This window comes from Gopherus evgoodei, chromosome 23, assembly GCF_007399415.2.
Source record: "Gopherus evgoodei ecotype Sinaloan lineage chromosome 23, rGopEvg1_v1.p, whole genome shotgun sequence".
Classification (NCBI taxonomy): domain Eukaryota; kingdom Metazoa; phylum Chordata; order Testudines; family Testudinidae; genus Gopherus; species Gopherus evgoodei.
The window spans coordinates 3,011,783-3,028,893 of record NC_044344.1 but is presented as its reverse complement, the minus strand read 5'-3'; the positions used below and the strand labels follow the sequence as shown (position 1 = coordinate 3,028,893).

General features: G+C 61.6%; 1 protein-coding gene across 2 annotated transcripts; it reads right to left on the bottom strand.

The window, feature by feature from the left end:
- Positions 1 to 301: 301 nt before the first annotated feature.
- On the bottom strand, positions 302 to 15,086 carry NR1D1 (nuclear receptor subfamily 1 group D member 1). 2 transcript variants are annotated; one of them, XM_030541316.1, is made up of 8 exons: positions 14,029 to 15,086; positions 7,996 to 8,328; positions 7,546 to 7,634; positions 6,333 to 6,477; positions 5,175 to 5,547; positions 4,340 to 4,525; positions 3,624 to 3,834; positions 302 to 3,174 (listed from the first exon to the last, which is right to left on the bottom strand). In XM_030541316.1, the coding sequence occupies exons 1-8, from the start codon at positions 14,493 to 14,495 to the stop codon at positions 2,975 to 2,977; spliced, it is 2,004 nt and encodes a 667-aa protein (XP_030397176.1). In that variant the 5' UTR covers positions 14,496 to 15,086; the 3' UTR covers positions 302 to 2,974. The 2 variants fall into 2 exon arrangements, with proteins under 2 accessions (XP_030397176.1, XP_030397177.1); XM_030541317.1 differs by having other exon boundaries at positions 5,175 to 5,803; positions 14,029 to 14,148.
- Between the last annotated feature and the right edge of the window lie 2,025 nt (positions 15,087 to 17,111).

Below are 17,111 nucleotides of genomic sequence, written 5' to 3'. Positions count from 1 at the left end.
AAGGAAACAGTGTCCAGACCCTCGGGGGGCAAAGGGCAGGGCCTTGACAGGGTCCTGCTTAGGGTGGTGGAAGGGCTGGGCCCCTGGCCTGGTCCCTATTGCAAACCGTGTGTGTGTGCACACCTGTTTGCACGTGTGGTGTGCATCTTTGCACATGCCCATTTGTGCAAATAAACGTGCATCTGAGAGTTTGCGTGTGTAAGCCTGAGTGCATGTGTGCGCCCAGGTCTGGACACGTGTGTCTGATTGCACATGCATCTGACCGCTAACCTGACACACTCGCTGCTCTGTGCCATTTCTTCTCTTCTCATCGCAACTTTCCCGGCCGGGTGCCCCGTCGGCTGCCCCAGCCCCTCCACCACCCGCCGTGGCCTGCTCCCCTTGGCCAGCCAGCGTCGATCTCCTTGGGGCTCGGGTGTGCGAGGCTGGCGGGTGTGAGCAGGTGTGTGTATACAGCGGGGGGTGCTGCACGCTGTAGTGTTTGTGCTACACCTATGTATCCCTGCGCCCCCGCTGAGACCCCCCCCAGCCCCAGGGCTCAGGCAGGGCAGCTCCTTGGGGGTGCAGAGAGGACAATCATGCCCCCATGCTCCCCCCCTCAGGAGCTGTGCTTCAGCCCCACAGCCAGCCAGCCTGGGAGGGGGGCTCGGCCTGGGGGGGTACACTAGCTAAAACCACCCCTACCCCCACAACCTCCCCTCTTCCCACCATTTCAAAGGAGCGGAGAGTCTGCAGGAGTCTTCAGACAAATCCATTCCCCAGGGGGGCCTCCAGGCCACCCCCCACAATAATTGCTCGGAGGGAGCCTCAGGCATTCAGGGCTCAGACATGTTGGGGGGGCAGGGGGCTTGTCTTGTGTAAAACGACCCCCAGCAGTGGGGGCCCCGACTTCACTCCTGGGGGACAGGTTCAGTGCCAGCCACCTGCGCGCGCACACACACCGGGCACGCACACACACGCGCGTGCACAGTGGGGCCCCACCCTCGCGTTACACCCCGTTTGTGGCTGGGGTCCAGCTGCTCCCCCGGGGTGGCTCCGTCTCATATCTGTTGGTCTCTGTTGCAGTTGCACGTCCAGTGATGCTATCTCCCCCGTCTCTGCTCCCAGAGGCCCCCCAGCCCAGCTCCCCCATCGGGCAGGCTGTGCTATGACACCCCCGCCTCCCCAGCTCCCTGCCAGAGGCAGCCTGTGGGCCCCCCCCCCCCGAGTATTTGGTCACCAAGCACATACCTCCTAGCTTCTGGACCTGGTACCTCCCTCCCGCCCGCCCACCCCCCCAGCAGCATTGCAGGGGGAATGGGGAGCAGCTTCAAATCCAGCCCATCTCTAGAGACAGTGAACTCGCTTGGCGCTCTGGGGGGGAGGGGTCCTTCCCTACTGTGTCCAGTTATCGAGGGGGGGCCTCCCCCCCACCCCATGTACTATGCATTGTGGCTCTCGCAGCTGTGGCAGCGTGGAAGGGCAGTGGCAGGAGTTACTGAATGTATGTCGGCGTATGGGTCTCTGTGCATTGGGGGGACGGGGGCTTGGGGAACAGGGAGGTGAGACCACCCTCCTTACTCTCCCCCGTGCCCCACGAGGGAGGGGGCTGGGCGGCAGAGAGCTGCTGCTGTACATGACAATCACAGTGTCTGTGACGTGCGATTTTAAACCCTTTGTGTTTTTGGTCAGGATTTTAAAGAAAGATATTTTTATGGTAATTGTTGCTGGTCTATTTTACTATATATTTATGTAATAAATATATGATGAAAAACAACCACCCCCACCCCCACTGCCCCGCTGGCCTCTGATTTCTGTGTCCAGCCGCGAGGGCAGGGGTAGGCACCCCGTCACCACAGGAGGCTGCAGAATTTGGGGTGAGAGCTGAGGGGCAGCGGGGCATCCCCCCCAGGGGATACCTGAGCCAAATTGAGGCAGGGGGGCGCGTTTCTAGGCTGGGGCTATGAGTCGGGTGGTGGTAACGAGGCCAAGGGGCACTGCAGCTTGCCCTGAGGGCAGCAGGCACCTGGCAGAACGGGCCTGCGCTGCTGGGGCAGGCGGCGGGGCGCATCTGCGCATTTAGAACAACACTTTGGTCCTGGGCCGCCCTGACGCAGTGACTGCAGCTCTGCCTTTGACTGCGGGGATGGACACACACACAGCTGAGGGCACAGCCAGACCCCTCCCTCTGTGAATCTGCACCCCCCACCCTCCCTCAGGATCAGCCACTTGCATCTGAGGAAACCAGGGCCCAGGCTGAATCCAGAGTCCTCCCCAGCACGTGGCGTGAGTTGGGTCCGGGAGGGTGTAGGCAGGATAACCTGTCCCTGCAGCCAGTGAGCCCCATGCCCTGGGGGACAGGAAGGGTGCCTCGGGCGCTCTGCAGCAGCCAGCCATGTGCCCTGGGCCGGTGTTCACGATGCTGAAGCCGACAGCTGGGGCAAGGCCGGTCACTAGGCTAGAGTTGCTGCAGGGCCTGGCCCCCCCAGGGAACTCCCCAGCTCGGCAAGTGACTGGGAACAGAGCCCAGGGCTCCCAGCTCCTGCTCCACTCGGCTCTGGCCACTGGCCCTCCCAGCTGTGGCTAGAGCCCAGGAGCCCTCGGGGGCTCCCCCCACACGAGCCCTGCCACCCACGTGTCCTCTCCCTGTAGAATGCAGGACCCAGGCATCCAGCTCTCCCCTCCCCCTTCGCAGTGAGCAGCAGGCGGGGTGCCCTCGACCCAGGGCAGGAGCAGGGGGCCCGGCTCACTCAGGAAGGGACGGTCCAGGCCAAGGCATTGGTTTCAATATATTATTTCCCGTGTGGCTCAGACAGAGCTGGGCTCCAGCCCTCCACGGGGGGCAGCAGCGATCGAGAACACGACTCCAATATACACAGATCACTATTTACAGGGGGGGCTGCCCCGGGGGCTCTGTCTTGGCTGAATCAGCAACAGCAATGAGAGTCTGGTGGGTTTCTCGGCGGAGGGTCCCGGGGCGGGGGCCGGGGGGCCCCTACTGGGCATCGATGCGGAAGGACAGCAGCTTCTCCGAATGCATGTTGTTCAGGGTGCGCAGGTCGGGCAGCTTGAGCAGCAGCTTGGTGAAGCGTGAGGTCTCCGTGGGGTGGTTCTTGAGGATCAGCGCGCGCAGGGCACGGATCAGGGTCTCCTGCAGCTGCTCCACTGACGCCGTGTTCTCCATGCCAGAGCGGTCTGTCCCGCGGGGCGGGGGAAACATACCGTGAGCTGGGGGAGAACGCCAGCAGCCCGCGGCCCAGCTTCCCCTGCCGCACCAGATCCCTGCCTCCCCTGCCGCACCAGATTCCTGCACCAGATCCCTGCCTCCCCTGCCACACCAGATCCCTGCCTCCCCTGCCGCACCAGATTCCTGCACCAGATCCCTGCCTCCCCTGCCCCACCAGATCCCTGCCTCCCCTGCCCCACCAGATCCCTGCACCAGATCCCTGCCTCCCCTGCCCCACCAGATCCCTGCACCAGATCCCAGCCTCCCCTTCTGCGCCAGATCTCCAGCCTGAGATCGCAGCCTCCTGGCACCATTCAGATCTCTGCTTCCAGATCCTGCTCCCCCAGCGCAGGCAGTGGAGGCCCGGGTCACACACCCTCCCCCTGCCCTGTAGCTCAGTCGGGGGCTCGCGACCCACCTGCCGAGACCAGCACGACGGCGGTGAAGAGGCCCAGCTCCTCCTCGGTCAGCTCCAGGGAGCCGAGCTTCTCGCTGAACTCGAACATGGAGCTGAGCAGGTCGCCCATGCCCATCCCCCACAGCTCCCCCAGGCTGTAGGTCGTGCGGCTCATGAACATCACCGTCTGCTCCTTCACGTTGAACAGGGGGGCGAACCGCACCATCAGCACCTGGCGCGGGGCAGACGAGAGCGGTGACGGCCTGGCCTGTGCACCCTGCCGGCCACGGGGCTCCTGACTGCCAGCCGGGCAGGGCCACGGACCAGGCACCTGCGAGTGGAGGGGGCAGGGACCAAGGGCACGGCTGCCATAGCCTGGCACAGACCTGGCAAGGCGGCGCTGCCCTCCTGGTGGGCCAGAGGGGTGGCCACGGGAACGAAGGCCCAGTGGAGCTGCCCCCCTCTCCTAAGGAGAGGGTCCCATTACAGGAGATTGGGTGGGGGGAGACGGAGGGAGCAGCTCTTGGCCAGTAACCGGCTTTGGGGCAGACCCCAAGGCTGTAGTTTCATGGGCTGCTTTGAAACAGGCTCCCCCAGTTGCGCCCCTGCAGCCCAGCCACTGCTAACGCCCACAGGGCAATACCCCCCCAAGGGGGCTGGCGGCACCGAGGACCCCCTGTGAACTGAGCACTGCCAGTGAGGGCAGCTGGCAGGAGAAGCGAAGGCCCCGGACCTACCTCGAAGGTGCCGGCTTTGAGCAGGGCCACTTGGTCGTGCTGCGACAGGTCCTTGAAGCCTGGTATGTGCTTGGCAAACTCCACCACCTCCCGGACGGCAGGCGTGAAGCTCAACGAGAAATCCTCCCAGATCTCCTGGACGGTGTGGCCGCTCCTGCCGTGCGGGTGCGCATTCATGGGGCATGCCTGGGGCGGGGAGCAACCTCAGATACAGAGCAAGAGGGCTGGTTCCCAGCCCCAGACAGCCCCATTCCTTGTACCGGGGCCACTGCACCAGATCCCAGCCTCCCTCACTGCACCAGATCCATTTCCTCAACTGCACCAGATCCCAGCCTCTGGGACCCAGCCTCCCTGACTGCACCAGATCCCAGCCTCTGGGACCCAGCCTCCCTGACTGCACCAGATCCCAGCCTCTGGGACCCAGCCTCCCTGACTGCACCAGATCCATTTCCTCAACTGCACCAGATCCCAGCCTCTGGGACCCAGCCTCCCTGACTGCACCAGATCCCAGCCTCTGGGACCCAGCCTCCCTGACTGCACCAGATCCATCTCCTCAACTGCACCAGATCCCTGATACTGGGACCCAGCAGGAGCCAATCCCTGCATAACTCCTCCCTCTCTTAAAGAGAGAAAAACCAGTGACTCGGGGGCCTAAATGCCACATCCCCTTCTGCCCCCCACCAAGCCACCTCAACTCTGCCCTGCGAGGGACTGGACGGCTCTGATGTTCTGGCCTCAGAGACAAGACAATTACTAGTGATTAGAGGCTAAAAATACCCTGAGGCGTCGGGGGGGCTCCCAGCTGGAAATACCCGCGTGGGGCTCTGGCACTCACCAGCAGGATGTCCTTGGTGCCCCTTTGCCATGGGCAGCCCTGGGCTGCCGGGGTCTCGGCCTCCTGGGCCAAGGAGGGGTAGCCGGTGGGGCAGAGCCGGTGGCTGTTCCTGTTGTTCTGGTTGCAGGTGCTGGGGGAGCTGGAGTGCCAGGCGGGGAAGCGGGAGGCGTCGGGATGGGGCAGGTGGTTGTTGTTGTGGCGATAGAGGCTGTTGCCCTGGTAGCTGTTGGCACAGCGCTGGTTCTCCCAGTTGAGGGCGTTGTTGTCGCACGGCCGTGGCAGCGCCGTGCCCAGCTTGTCATGGGCATAGATGAAGATCTCCCTGTGCGCCTTGGTCACCTGTGAGATGACGTCGTCCATGGCCTCCGTGGGGCTGGGGGAGCGGGGGGGCGTCAGCTGCTGGGGGAACTGGGAGAAGCAGGGCGGCTGCTGCTGCGGCGGGGAGCCGGGGAGCTGCTGCTGGGGCTGATGGCACGGCAGCGGGTTGGCAGGCTGGGGGTGCCCCAGCGGGGAGCCTTCCAGCGGGCACTGCCCACTCAGCTGGTTGTTGGCCATGTTATTCATAGCACTCTGCATCTCCGCCAGCATCCGCTGCTTCTCACGCTTGGGGATGCGCCCGAAACGCACGGCTGCAGAAACGGGGGGGGGGGCATTAGCATCTAGGAGGGGGCAGAACAGAGCCTGACCCGGGGAGCCCAGACACCAGCAGATGCCCCCCACTCTCCACAGCTGCGCTGAGCGACCCAGGTGTCTCCAGACCACCATGCACCCCACGGCAGCAGGGCAAGCTGATCTCCCCAATCCACCCCCCCTCGCAGCCACTGACACACGCCCTGGCCCAACTCAGCATCCATGGGGCCAGCCACATGCCCCATAAAACAGGGGAATTAACAGTGACCTCCTGGCTGACAGCACGGGCCCTTTGAAGCAGGGATTTCATGGACGTGCAGCCCCTAGTGCAACAGGGCCCCGATCCCTGATCGCAGCCTCTCAGGCACCACGAATAAAGGGGTGTGGAAGATGTGTGATTTGAACAGTGCGTAGAAGCCAGACACTGCTATGGACATGCCATTATGGAAGGGGGAGGGGAGGACACCACAGTGCCGGGGAGAGCCTTCCCTGCTCCCCCCAACTCCCCCATGCTGAGTGGGAACTCACCGTCCCGGGACATGCCGACCGACAGGCATTTCTTGAAGCGGCACTGCTGGCACCGGTTCCGGTTGATTCGGATGATGGAGCAGTTCTCGTTTTTCAGGCACTTTTTGTACTGGATGTTTTGCTGAATGCTGCGTCGGAAGAAACCCTGAGACAGAAAGAGAGAGAGAGAGAGAGAGAGAGAGAGAGAGAGAGACGGGGTGAGCCGGGGGAAGGCAGAGCCAGGCAATCTCACACAGCAAGGAAGGCGGATGATAGAAAAGGTTGTGAGATGCAAGGCCCCGCCTCCGTGATGGAGCTCTGCCCTGGGGGCTGCCACATGCTCCTCCACGCTGACCTGCCACCGGGTCGTATTTGAGAAATTGTTTGCGGCCAGCAGAAATGACAAAACTCAAGGGAAAAAAAAATCCAGACAATTGTTTCCTTCAGCTAAAGCTACCTTCAGTGCCAGGCTTACTATGAACAAGCCAAGTGCTGCCCAGTCGCCAGAGCCCTGCCTAGAATTCCTGAGAAGCCGCCGATTCCATCCCACGCCCCCCGGTCATCGTCCTGACCCAAGAACAATAATCATTCAGGGTCGAGCACTGGCATGCTCCAGCAGTGAACGTTTCTGTTCAGTCACAGATGTTGGCGAGTTACGCAGGAGCCAACGACAGGCTCGTTCTCCCACAGCAGCACCCAAACGCCCCAATGTTCTGGGAGAAAGCAAGCACCTGACCCCAAACATCCAACACGGGCTGTTTTCTGGGCCCCACCGAGAACAGGGGGGAGAGAAGGGGAAGGAGAAGATGAAGCCAAGTTTGAAGGGAGGCAATGAAAGTTCGAGGATAGAAATAGCCAACGATAAATCCCGTGAAAGGCCAGTGACTGGACATTTTCACAAGTGGCTTGTGACTATAAGGCATCTCCAGTCAGGCTCCCAAAGAGGCCAGATGGTATTGTGAAATCCCGGCCACTTCAGGGCCCCCAAAATCATTAGCCACTTGGGAATAGTTAGGCCTCATCTGGGGAGGTGTGACAGTGCCAACTGTGCCCGAGTCCCTTGGCTGGCTGGAGGGGCAAACGGGGGTGGTGACACATTAACAAGGTGCTAGGGCACTGGTCCCACTCCCTCCCCAGATTGAGCCACTCGGGCTGGAACAGCAGAAGCCCCCGGCAGCGCTTCTGGCCCCTGTCGCCACAGCTCCCCCTGCCCTGTCCCATCCCGCCCCCTTACCTTGCAGCCCTCGCAGGCATGGACCCCATAGTGGAAGCCTGAGGCGACATCTCCACACACTTTGCAAAGCAGAACCATCCCGTTCAGCTCTGGTAGGGGAAAGAGACACCCAGGTGAGGGGCTGCGGCACCCAGCCCTGCCCAGGAGCCAGCCCCGGGGGCAGCCAGGATGTCTCCCTTCCTGCGTGGTGGGCAGCTGTCCTGGCGCCAGTGTAGCTGCTGTGCCCACCGCTGCTCAGACGGGGGAGCTCTCGTGTGGGCACGGCATCCCCAGCAGGTGTGTGGCCGGCCATGCTGGGGAGGACATGGGGTCCGGGGAGGACCCTGCAAGGGCAGACTGAGTTCCAGCCAGGGATGGAGGGCACCACAGGTACCCCAGTGCCCAGCCACAGCTACCCCCACCATTCCCAGTCTCCGCACACCCAGTGCCCACCCCGCCTCCAGCACTCACTGGTTATGTTGCTGGTGGTCTTGCTGGGAGAGATGCGCCTCCCATCGTCCATGGCGACCTGCAGGCCCCCAGGGGAGGTCCCGGAGGAGCCGTACGAGGAGGAGGAAGAGGAGGATGACGAGGAAGGGGAGCCATCCTCCCGCGAGCCCTGCAGCCCAGCGCTGTAGGGCCGCGAGTCGTGGGTCAGGGAGCCAGTGGGCGAGGGCGGGAAGTAGGAGGGGAAGGCCTGCGAGCCGGACTGGAAGCTGCCGTTGGAGCTGTCGCTGCACAGGGAGACGGGGCTCGTGCGGCTGGGCGAGGAGCCGCTGGAGCCGATGTAGCTGATCACGCCACCTGGGGAGACAGAGAGAAAGGCTGAGACCAGGGCAACGCCACCCCCTCGAGGTGAGTGCTGGGGGGGCCTCCCCAGACAAGACAGCTCAGGAGGCGGGGGAGGAATGGGACACGAGGCCTTTCCCATCTAGGGGGCACCAGCTTCAGTGCAGCCCAGCCGCGACCAAACACTGCTCCCACCCGACGGCTGTGCGGTGGCCCATGCATGAAAGGAGTTTGGCAGGTCTCTGGGACAGGTAATCACAGCACAGCGAGGGGAGGGTGAGATTTCTATGCCCCTGTCTCTGCTACCCCTGCTCTGGGCCTGCCTTCCCCCACCCCGAGGGGGCCAGTCCCCAGCCATAACACCCCTCCTGTCTCTCCCACACACTCCCATGGAGAAAGTCAGGCATGGAGAGGCCACGGGATTGGGCCCCTGGAGCGAACCAATGGCAGATAAAGCCCAGCTGGCCTCGTGGCCAGCCCTCCTTCCCAGGAGATTGGGGATTTCGCAGCCAGCCTGCCAGGGAGCCCCAGGGTGGCTGAGACAGGCCCCGACGGCGCTTGGGCGAGGGGCCCAGTGGGGGGAACCTGGAATCCGTTAGCACCGTGACAGACAGAGCAGCAGGACTGCTGCTGGGGGCACCTGGTCCCCTGCAGGAATCTCTTCTGAGCCTCGACCAGTCTAGTGTTACTGCTCCCCCTTCCCCTCGGGATGCACCCTGGAGCCCTCCCTGGGGCAGACGCTCTCTTGACCCCACCCGTCTCTGTGCTAGGGAAGCCCTCCCCGCCCCCGGGTTCTGCCTGCCGGTCCCTTAGCTGCAGCTCCCCTCTCTGCACTGCGGAGGCTGCAGCGACTGCTGAGCGCACAGGTAGAAAAACGCAGCATTGCAGCAGGCATGCCAAGGTCAGGCAGCGGCAGTGCGGGGGGGGAGCAGCCAGGGGAGATGGGGAGCACGGGAAATGCAGCCCCTCCCCTCAGGGTTACGCTGCTCAGTCAATAACACGCCCAGAAAAACAGCCCTTGACGTTTCGGCTGGTGGGTGCGCGCAGGGGGCTGGACAGAGGGTGGGTGCATGTCTGAGTGCAGGAGGGGTACGTGGGGCATGCATGGGGGGCTATATATGCATAGAGTGTGTACGTGTGTGTGTGTCCATCTGTCCATCCACGCCCCCCCCACACACACACATATCCCCCCACCCCCGAAGATCTGGCTACCCTTTCTGGGCCCTTCCAGGCAGCCAGGTTTGCAGACACCGCCAGTGATGTGCAATAACCCACGTCTGTCATGGCTTCCTCCTCCCCCTGCTCCCCCATTTCTTTCCCCTTGGAGCTTTGAAATGCTCCAGCTGCCACTGACCTACATCTGCGGGCTGGGGAAGGAGGCTTAGCTGGGCCCCCAGCCACACAAGGGAAAGGTTTGAAGCACTGGGGCAGGCAGGCGGCCAAGGGACCAGATCTTGGGCACTGGGAGCTCAGCCAAGAGGGCCCTGGGAGGCAGGGATGGGAGCAGGTGTCACAGCCAGCAGCACTGGGGGCGGAGGGGGGGGGGTTACTGGGGAAAACCCAAACCACTTAAGAGGAAAAAGTGCAGTGATAAGACAGTGGAACTCCGTGCCCTGCGTCTGCCAAGCCACGAATACTATGGAGACCAGGAAGCCTCCTGCAAAAACAGGATCATTGCAAAACTGATCACAAACAAGCAGGGAGGATCACATGTGTGATCTGCTTTTGCACCAGGTCTCATCCCCGTTGGTCATTATTCCCTCCAGCTCAACAACTGCCGCTCCTGACCCTAGGAACGCAGCCAGGACCCAGGTCTGGCTCACTGAACTCTCCTCTCATCCACCCGGGAAGGCGTACGAGCCACCCACACACGCGGCGTTTGCACGAGAGAGGCTAATGCCAGGGGTTAAGTCACTAAACGCTCACCGGGGAAACGTCCACTTAACCGCTGTTGAAAGCCCGGGAGTGCCAGGTGAGGCCAGCGGGTTTTAAAGCCAGCAGGCCGGCTCTGCCCCTCAGCTGGTGTCAGTGGGTATGCAAGTCAAGGTATGCCAGTGTGCACCTAGCCCAAACCGAGGGAGAAAACTGACTCCTGCCAAGTGCTGAGGCAACAACGCAGCCAGCCCTGCTCCCTACCACGCAAGGGGGAAAGAAACTGTGCCCCTAGCTGGGTGCTGTTCCCTGCAGCACCCAAACACACACCTCTGCCCCTTGCTGCTTCTCGGCATGTAGGAAGAGAAGGAGACGCTGGATCAAGGGGGAGACCTATCTCCTGCCAGGATTTTTCCAGTGGGAAAAGAGCTACCAAAAGCTATAAATAGAGAGCACGGAGGAAAACCAGAGCCCCCTATGAACTGCACTGAGACTCCTCAGCACTGGCTGGCGTTGAAGGAGGGACGAGGTGGTAAAATTACAAATCATTTGTTTTTTTTTAAAACGAGGCGTAATCGGGAAGGCTTTGAATTCAAGAAGGGAGCAGGGCGGGGTGGGGAATCCTGGCTGAGGCAGAGGGTGCCGTGTATGTGTAGGGACGAGCAATGTCTGCAACGCCAGCCGCCAATCCCTCCCCTCGCTCCAGTCATTCTCAAGCTGCAGCGTCAGCTTTGGTGCATTTGTTTCGTTGTCTTTAAATAGAACAGATTGGGAAATGGAGCTCTGGAAGTAGGTCACAAAACCCCAACCACTTCCCTCACCACACCCAAAAGCCAGCTCTCCCCAGGCTGCCTCTGGCCTCTGGAAGGGCTCTGCGGATGAGACTGGTACCTGTCCAAAGGGGCATGTGGGAGGCACACGGGCGGCGGGGGGGGTGAAATCTCGCTGCCCGCCCAGGCTGCAGGACTGCTGAGGATACCAGCCTCCTGCAGATGAGTCAGGAGCATCTCGACACGTGGCCTGCGCTATTATCACACACGCTCTTGGGGCCATGTGTCCCCCTCCCCACAGGGCACAGCTGGTACACACACCCACAGCAGCAGCCAGCCTCAGAGGGTCATCCTCCAGGGTGACAAAGTCACCATGGCAATCGCTTTGCACTCCAATTTTTATTCAACCCTTCCTGTGGGGCAAAACTCCCTCCCGGAGCCTCGTCTAGGGGCAGCACACGGAGCCTGGCTCTAGGGCAGAGTGTAAGGAGCATGCAGGGCTCAGGATCGTAGCCTAGGACTTCAGAGACCCAGGTTCAATTCCCTGCTCTCCCAGACTCATATGTAACCTTGGGCAAGTCCCTTAACCGCTCTGTTCTAGATCCCATCCCTATGCTAGGGAAAGTAGCCCTGACCTGCCCCCACTCAGCATAACTACATCCAAAAATGTGGAGCACCCAGAGGCTAGCGATGGGAGCCAGATAAGAGAGAGGGGTGTAGTGGTCCATCTAGCCCAGTGCCCTGTCCACTGACAGTGGCCAACACCATGTGCTTCAGAGGGAATGAACAAAACAGGCAAACATCAAGTGATCCACCCTGTGCTGTCCAGTCCCAGTGTCCGGCAGTCAGAGGCTAGGGACACCCACAGCATGGGGCTGCATCCCTGACTAATAGCCACTGACGGACCTGTCCCCCCAGAACTTATCTAGTTCTTATTTCAACCCTGGCACAACATCCCAAGGACTCGGCTGGGGGTCCCACTGGGGGGAAGGAGGCTCAGCCGGGGGGCGCAGGGGCTAGGCAAGGGCTCAGACTGGGGGGCACTCAGACTGGGTGGGGGCAGGGGCTAGGCCAGGGCTCAGACTGGGGGGCGCTCAGACTGGGTGGGGGCAGGGGCTAGGCCAGGGCTCAGACTGGGTGGGGGCAGGGGCTAGGCCAGGGCTCAGACTGGGGGGCGCTCAGACTGGGTGGGGGCAGGGGCTAGGCCAGGGCTCAGACTGGGTGGGGGCAGGGGCTAGGCCAGGGCTCAGACTGGGGGGCGTTCAGACTGGGTGGGGGCAGGGGCTAGGCCAGGGCTCAGACTGGGTGGGGGCAGGGGCTAGGCCAGGGCTCAGACTGGGTGGCGCTCAGACTGGGTGGGGGCAGGGGCTAGGCCAGGGCTCAGACTGGGGGGCGCTCAGACTGGGTGGGGGCAGGGGCTAGGCCAGGGCTCAGACTGGGGGGCGCTCAGACTGGGTGGGGGTGGGGGCAGGGGCTAGGCCAGGGCTCAGACTGGGGGGCAGGGGCTAGGCCAGGGGTCCTGCTGGGGGGGGGGCTCAGACTGGGTGGGGGCAGAGGCTGTGCTGGGGGGACTCGTGCTAGGCCGGGAGGGCGGGGGCTGGGCGGGGGCGGTCCTGCTAGGGAGGGGCTCAGCCCGCCGGGGCTCCCGCGCTCGGACTCTGGCGGCCTCACGTCCCCGCTCCACGTGTCCGGCCGCACGTGGCTACTCCGCCCCCAGGCCCTGCCCATCACGCTTTGCTCCGCCCCCGCCGCGCTATTGGCCGCCGCTCGTTGCCACAGCAATGGCGTCACCGCCCCGCGCGGCTGCTTCCTTTTACTTTTAAAAGGGCGGGGAGACGCGGCGCCAGTCTTCCTGGTGCGACGTCACGGGAGCCACGGGGCGGGGCGTGCGGGGGAGGCGACCAATGGGAGGGGGCGGGGCGGGAAAGGGAGGAAAACAAAGTCCGCACGTGGCAGAGCCGGAGCGGGGGACACGTGAGGCAGGGGGAGCCCCGGGGGGAGGGGCGGCGGGGGCTGCAGCCCGGGGAGGGGTGACAAGGGGAGGGCCTGGGCGCTGCAGCCCTGGGAAGGGTGACAAGGGGGGGTTGGGTGCTGCAGCCCGGGGAGGGGTGACAAGGGGGGGCGCAGCCCTGGGAAGGGTGACAAGGGGGGGGCCGGGGCGCTGCAGCCCTGGGAAGGGTGACAAGGGGGGGGCCGGGGCGCTGCAGCCCTGGGAAGGGTGACAAGGGGGGGCGCAGCCCTGGGAAGGGTGACAAGTGGGGGGCCGGGGCGCTGCAGCCCTGGGAAGGGTGACAAGGGGGGCTGGGATGTCACCCCAGGGAAAAGTGGGGAGTAACTCGCCCCCCTCTACTGGGGTCACGGGAGCTGGTGGAAGCTGTGGAGCCAGTAGCGGCCACCTGACTGCTTCTGAAGTGGGGGCGATGAATGACCCCCACTGACCCCCTACCTCCGTCCAGCCAGCACCCCCTGGACCGGAGCCGGGCATGGGGGTGGGGGTCTCCCCTGACACCAGAGTAGCGAGGAAGCCGGAGCTGCTCCCTGCTCGGATTAACCGTTGTCCCAGACCGGGGGTGCTGCGCTGCTACCCGTGACCGGGGTTCCAGGGACCGATCCGGGAGCCCCCTCCTGCCCCCTCCCCGTCCGCGTCCCATAAACAGCGTCAGTAGCTTGGGAACCCGAACCCTAAACCCCCTCCCCACCCAGCGGGGCCCGGGGCTCCCCTCCCAATCCGCTCCACCCAGAGAGATCAGACCGAGCCCCTCCCACTCCCCCACTAGAGCAGCTCAAGGGAGCGTGGGAACCCCCCCAACTGCGTGCAGAGGGGCTCCCAGCGCCGCCAACTCCCCATCTCCGGGGGGCCCCAGAGCACTTCGGGGTGGGCAGACCGGGTTCCCACCCCCAATACACCGCTCGGGCCAGGACGGAGCAGAGAAGTGGGGGACCCGGGAACCCTCACCCCCTGCAGGCAGGAGGAACCGGGGGCTGGTCGGGGCGCCCACACGCTGCAGGGGGGGAGGATCCAGGCATCACCCCCACTTCGGGGGAGAACACGGCAGCCAGAAGGGCAAAGTACCTGTGTTGTTGTTGGAGTCCGGAGCTGCCATCCTTAGCGGCGCGCTGGCCTGCAAGCCTGGCTGAGAACCTCCCTCCCGGGAGCGGGGGAAGCCCCTGGCTGGCCGGCAGAGCCTGCGCTGGGTCGCTGCGCTGCCTCTGCTCAGGGCTGGGGGCGCGGGCAGGACGGGAGCTCTGCGTGCCGCCGCCTCTCCCTCCTCTGCAATACTTTACTCTGCCAGGGCTCCGGCTCCAGCCTCTTTGCCTGGGAGCCGCCGCAGCTGCGCAGTCTCCAGCACGCGGCTCCGGAGCATCCACCATGTGATTCCCGGGGAGAGCCTCGTGCCCCAGTGACACACTTTCGGCGAGCAGCGGGCGCGTGAAGCGGGCGGCCAGGGCGCCTGCCCAGCCCGGTGGCTGGCGGGACTTGTAGTTCCCAGGGCCGTGCCCTGGAGCCCTGCGTTGCAGGCGCGTGTGCGGCTGGAGCATGTGAATTCCTGGGGAGTGAGTCCGCCTTCGGCTGCCTCCCGGGAGAGATTAACCGAGCCTGCGACTTCGAAACGTGAGGGCTTAAGGCGGTGTGCAGAGCTGCGCTTTGCAAATGCTAGGGGCGTGAAAAAGGCGAAATAAAAGAGTTTGCAGTGGGGAGATTTTGCGGGGCTCCCCCGTCCACACAGTCCCCCCCCCGGCCATCCCAGCTCACCTGTCCAAATAGCCCCCCCCCCGGCAAGGAACAGGACTCAGGTAGTTTAGGGGACACCCTTCCCCCCCCCACCCCCGGTTTGCCAAAGGCACAATTACAAGCAAAATGAGCTCTAGCCTCAACTTGAAATTGACCAGCCTGCTCTGGTGAAATGCAAAAGAAAATGGGACAGATTCCTCATGACGCTTTCAAACGAGGGACCCCTCCCCCCGCCCCAGATTTGGATTCCCCCCAGTGCTGTGTGTGCTGTGCTGCCACTGCAGTAGGTGTGCCGTGCCACGTAGCAATGCCAGGCTAACACCGCTGCAGCGCTGATGTAGGTCAGGGAGCGTTAACGGTTGTTCCTTTGGTTCTTTGGCACATTTCAACAGGCCGGTCCTTGGGAAATAAGGGCTAGCACCTGAAGAACAAGTTGTTTGTTGTCCAGCTGATGAAACGGTCCTGCTGTGGATAATAATCGTCATTGCTACAGTCCTTGAAGGGTCAGGACCCAGCAGTTCTCTGATTTGCTCCTTCTGTAGGTTCCTGAATCACAGGACAGGACTCTCTGGGGTCCCTGAGTGCCAACGTGCCCCCCCTCCCCGAGCCCTCGGACCTTTCCCTGTCCTGGGTGGAATTTCACAGTTCTCCCACTCTTAGACCAGGCTACAGTGCCCTGGGAATCAACCCAGGTCCAGATGAGTTCACCATTCACAGTTCTTCTCTGTGGGAGTCTGGGCCCAGTGGCAAACGTGGTGACCAGGCAGCTCCGTAAACCCACGTTCTGCAGTAGGGACAAAGCATGTTGACAAAAGGTGATTTTAAAGCACCAGACAATCTAGTGGCCTGACTAACAGCTCAGCATCCCTGATGGTGACCTAGGCAGACCTACCTTCTTGGGACACCCAGTGACCCCCCGTGTCCTTTTAACCCTCCCTCAGCTCTTCTGTTCTTAGACTGGCCCAACCCTGTCCTGCTAACCAAAGACCCAGAATGCTCGAAGCTACTGGCTCCAGCATTGTTCCTTAACAGTCTTAAGGATCTGCTGAGAGCTGGCTTCTCTTGAGCAGTTCTTTTTCCTGCCTGCCTGTTTTCCCAGGTAGCCCTGTTGATCTAATCCAGTGTAGACATGCAGTAAACACCCCAATAACTAGGTCACAGTATTCATCACGTATTGCAGAGCCGTCCCAAAGCAGCAGAGCCAGAGCCAGATCTTTTTCATGGACTGCCAAGCAGACATATCATGTGCAACCAACGACATGTGTCCACAGCCAAAACAAAGACAAATTACCCCATGACACCAGCAAAGATCCTTCTTTAAAACCAGTCATTACAGGAACTTCAAGGAACTGTTCCTCAACTCGATAGCACCTGTGCTTGCCTGCTGGGAAAGCTGCCAAGGCTGTTGACAGGAGAGGCATTTCCCAGGCTGATGTGTGAGATGCGCTTTTTGGGCGTAGCAAACCTGTCTCATTGCACCTACCTTGGGACTTCCTCCAGGAGTTAGTTATTTCTCTCGCTTCAAGCTGTAGGGTGTGTCACACTCAGCGAGGCTTCAGAGCAATGTCTGGGCTAAAAACCCACTTAGCCTCTGTTCTGAAATCCGCCCCACACCTCGCTCAGCGCGAGATCCCAAAGCAAACCAATGCCAGTAAAATTGGTCAGAGAATGCTGCTATTTTCCATTAAGAAATGTACCAGAAAATACACATTCGAGAAGGGAGATTTTTTTACTTTTTGGGGCAAAAACTTTTCTGCTTTTTTGATGAAAACCTGAAAAATGTTGAAAGAAATAAAACTTGCAAGGAAATTTTTTTTTATTTTTGTTTTGAAGGCTCATTTTGGTCAGAAACATGTTTTTGAATGAGAAATTTTAACCAATTCTTAAAACAACACTAGATCCATATAAACACTGCCAGTTCCAGCCCCTTGCCCTGCTGCTTCTCTGTCTGATGCTGAGATGTTTTGATGGCACTCTGGCCAACCAGGGGTGGGTCTGAGGAACCCCTGAAGCACCGTCACAGAACCCATTGATAGCCAAGGTCACTGGCAGATTGCCCTGCTCTGCAATCCCATCTTAACTGGGCTTTTCAGACTAACTAGCAGGGCTTATATGGAGTTTCTCCACCGTTTCTTGTCATGGGCTTGCCCGTGTCTGGCACCAGTGCGGCAGGTTCCTCCCGATCGCAGATGGAAATCCTAAACCGTGACCCACTTCCCATGTTATTGTTTATTTAATTATGACTCACAGACATACGGCCGCTCGGAAGCTTGAGCAACGTGAGGTTGCTTTCATGCTGGGAGGAAAGGATACACTGTTTGTATCTCCCCATTTGCCCCCGGACGGTTTTCTTTACCCATCGAGGCTCAGAGCGTTCAGGAAACAGTCCTCCCTGCCTGCCCGTTGAACGGGCGCTTTGCCAT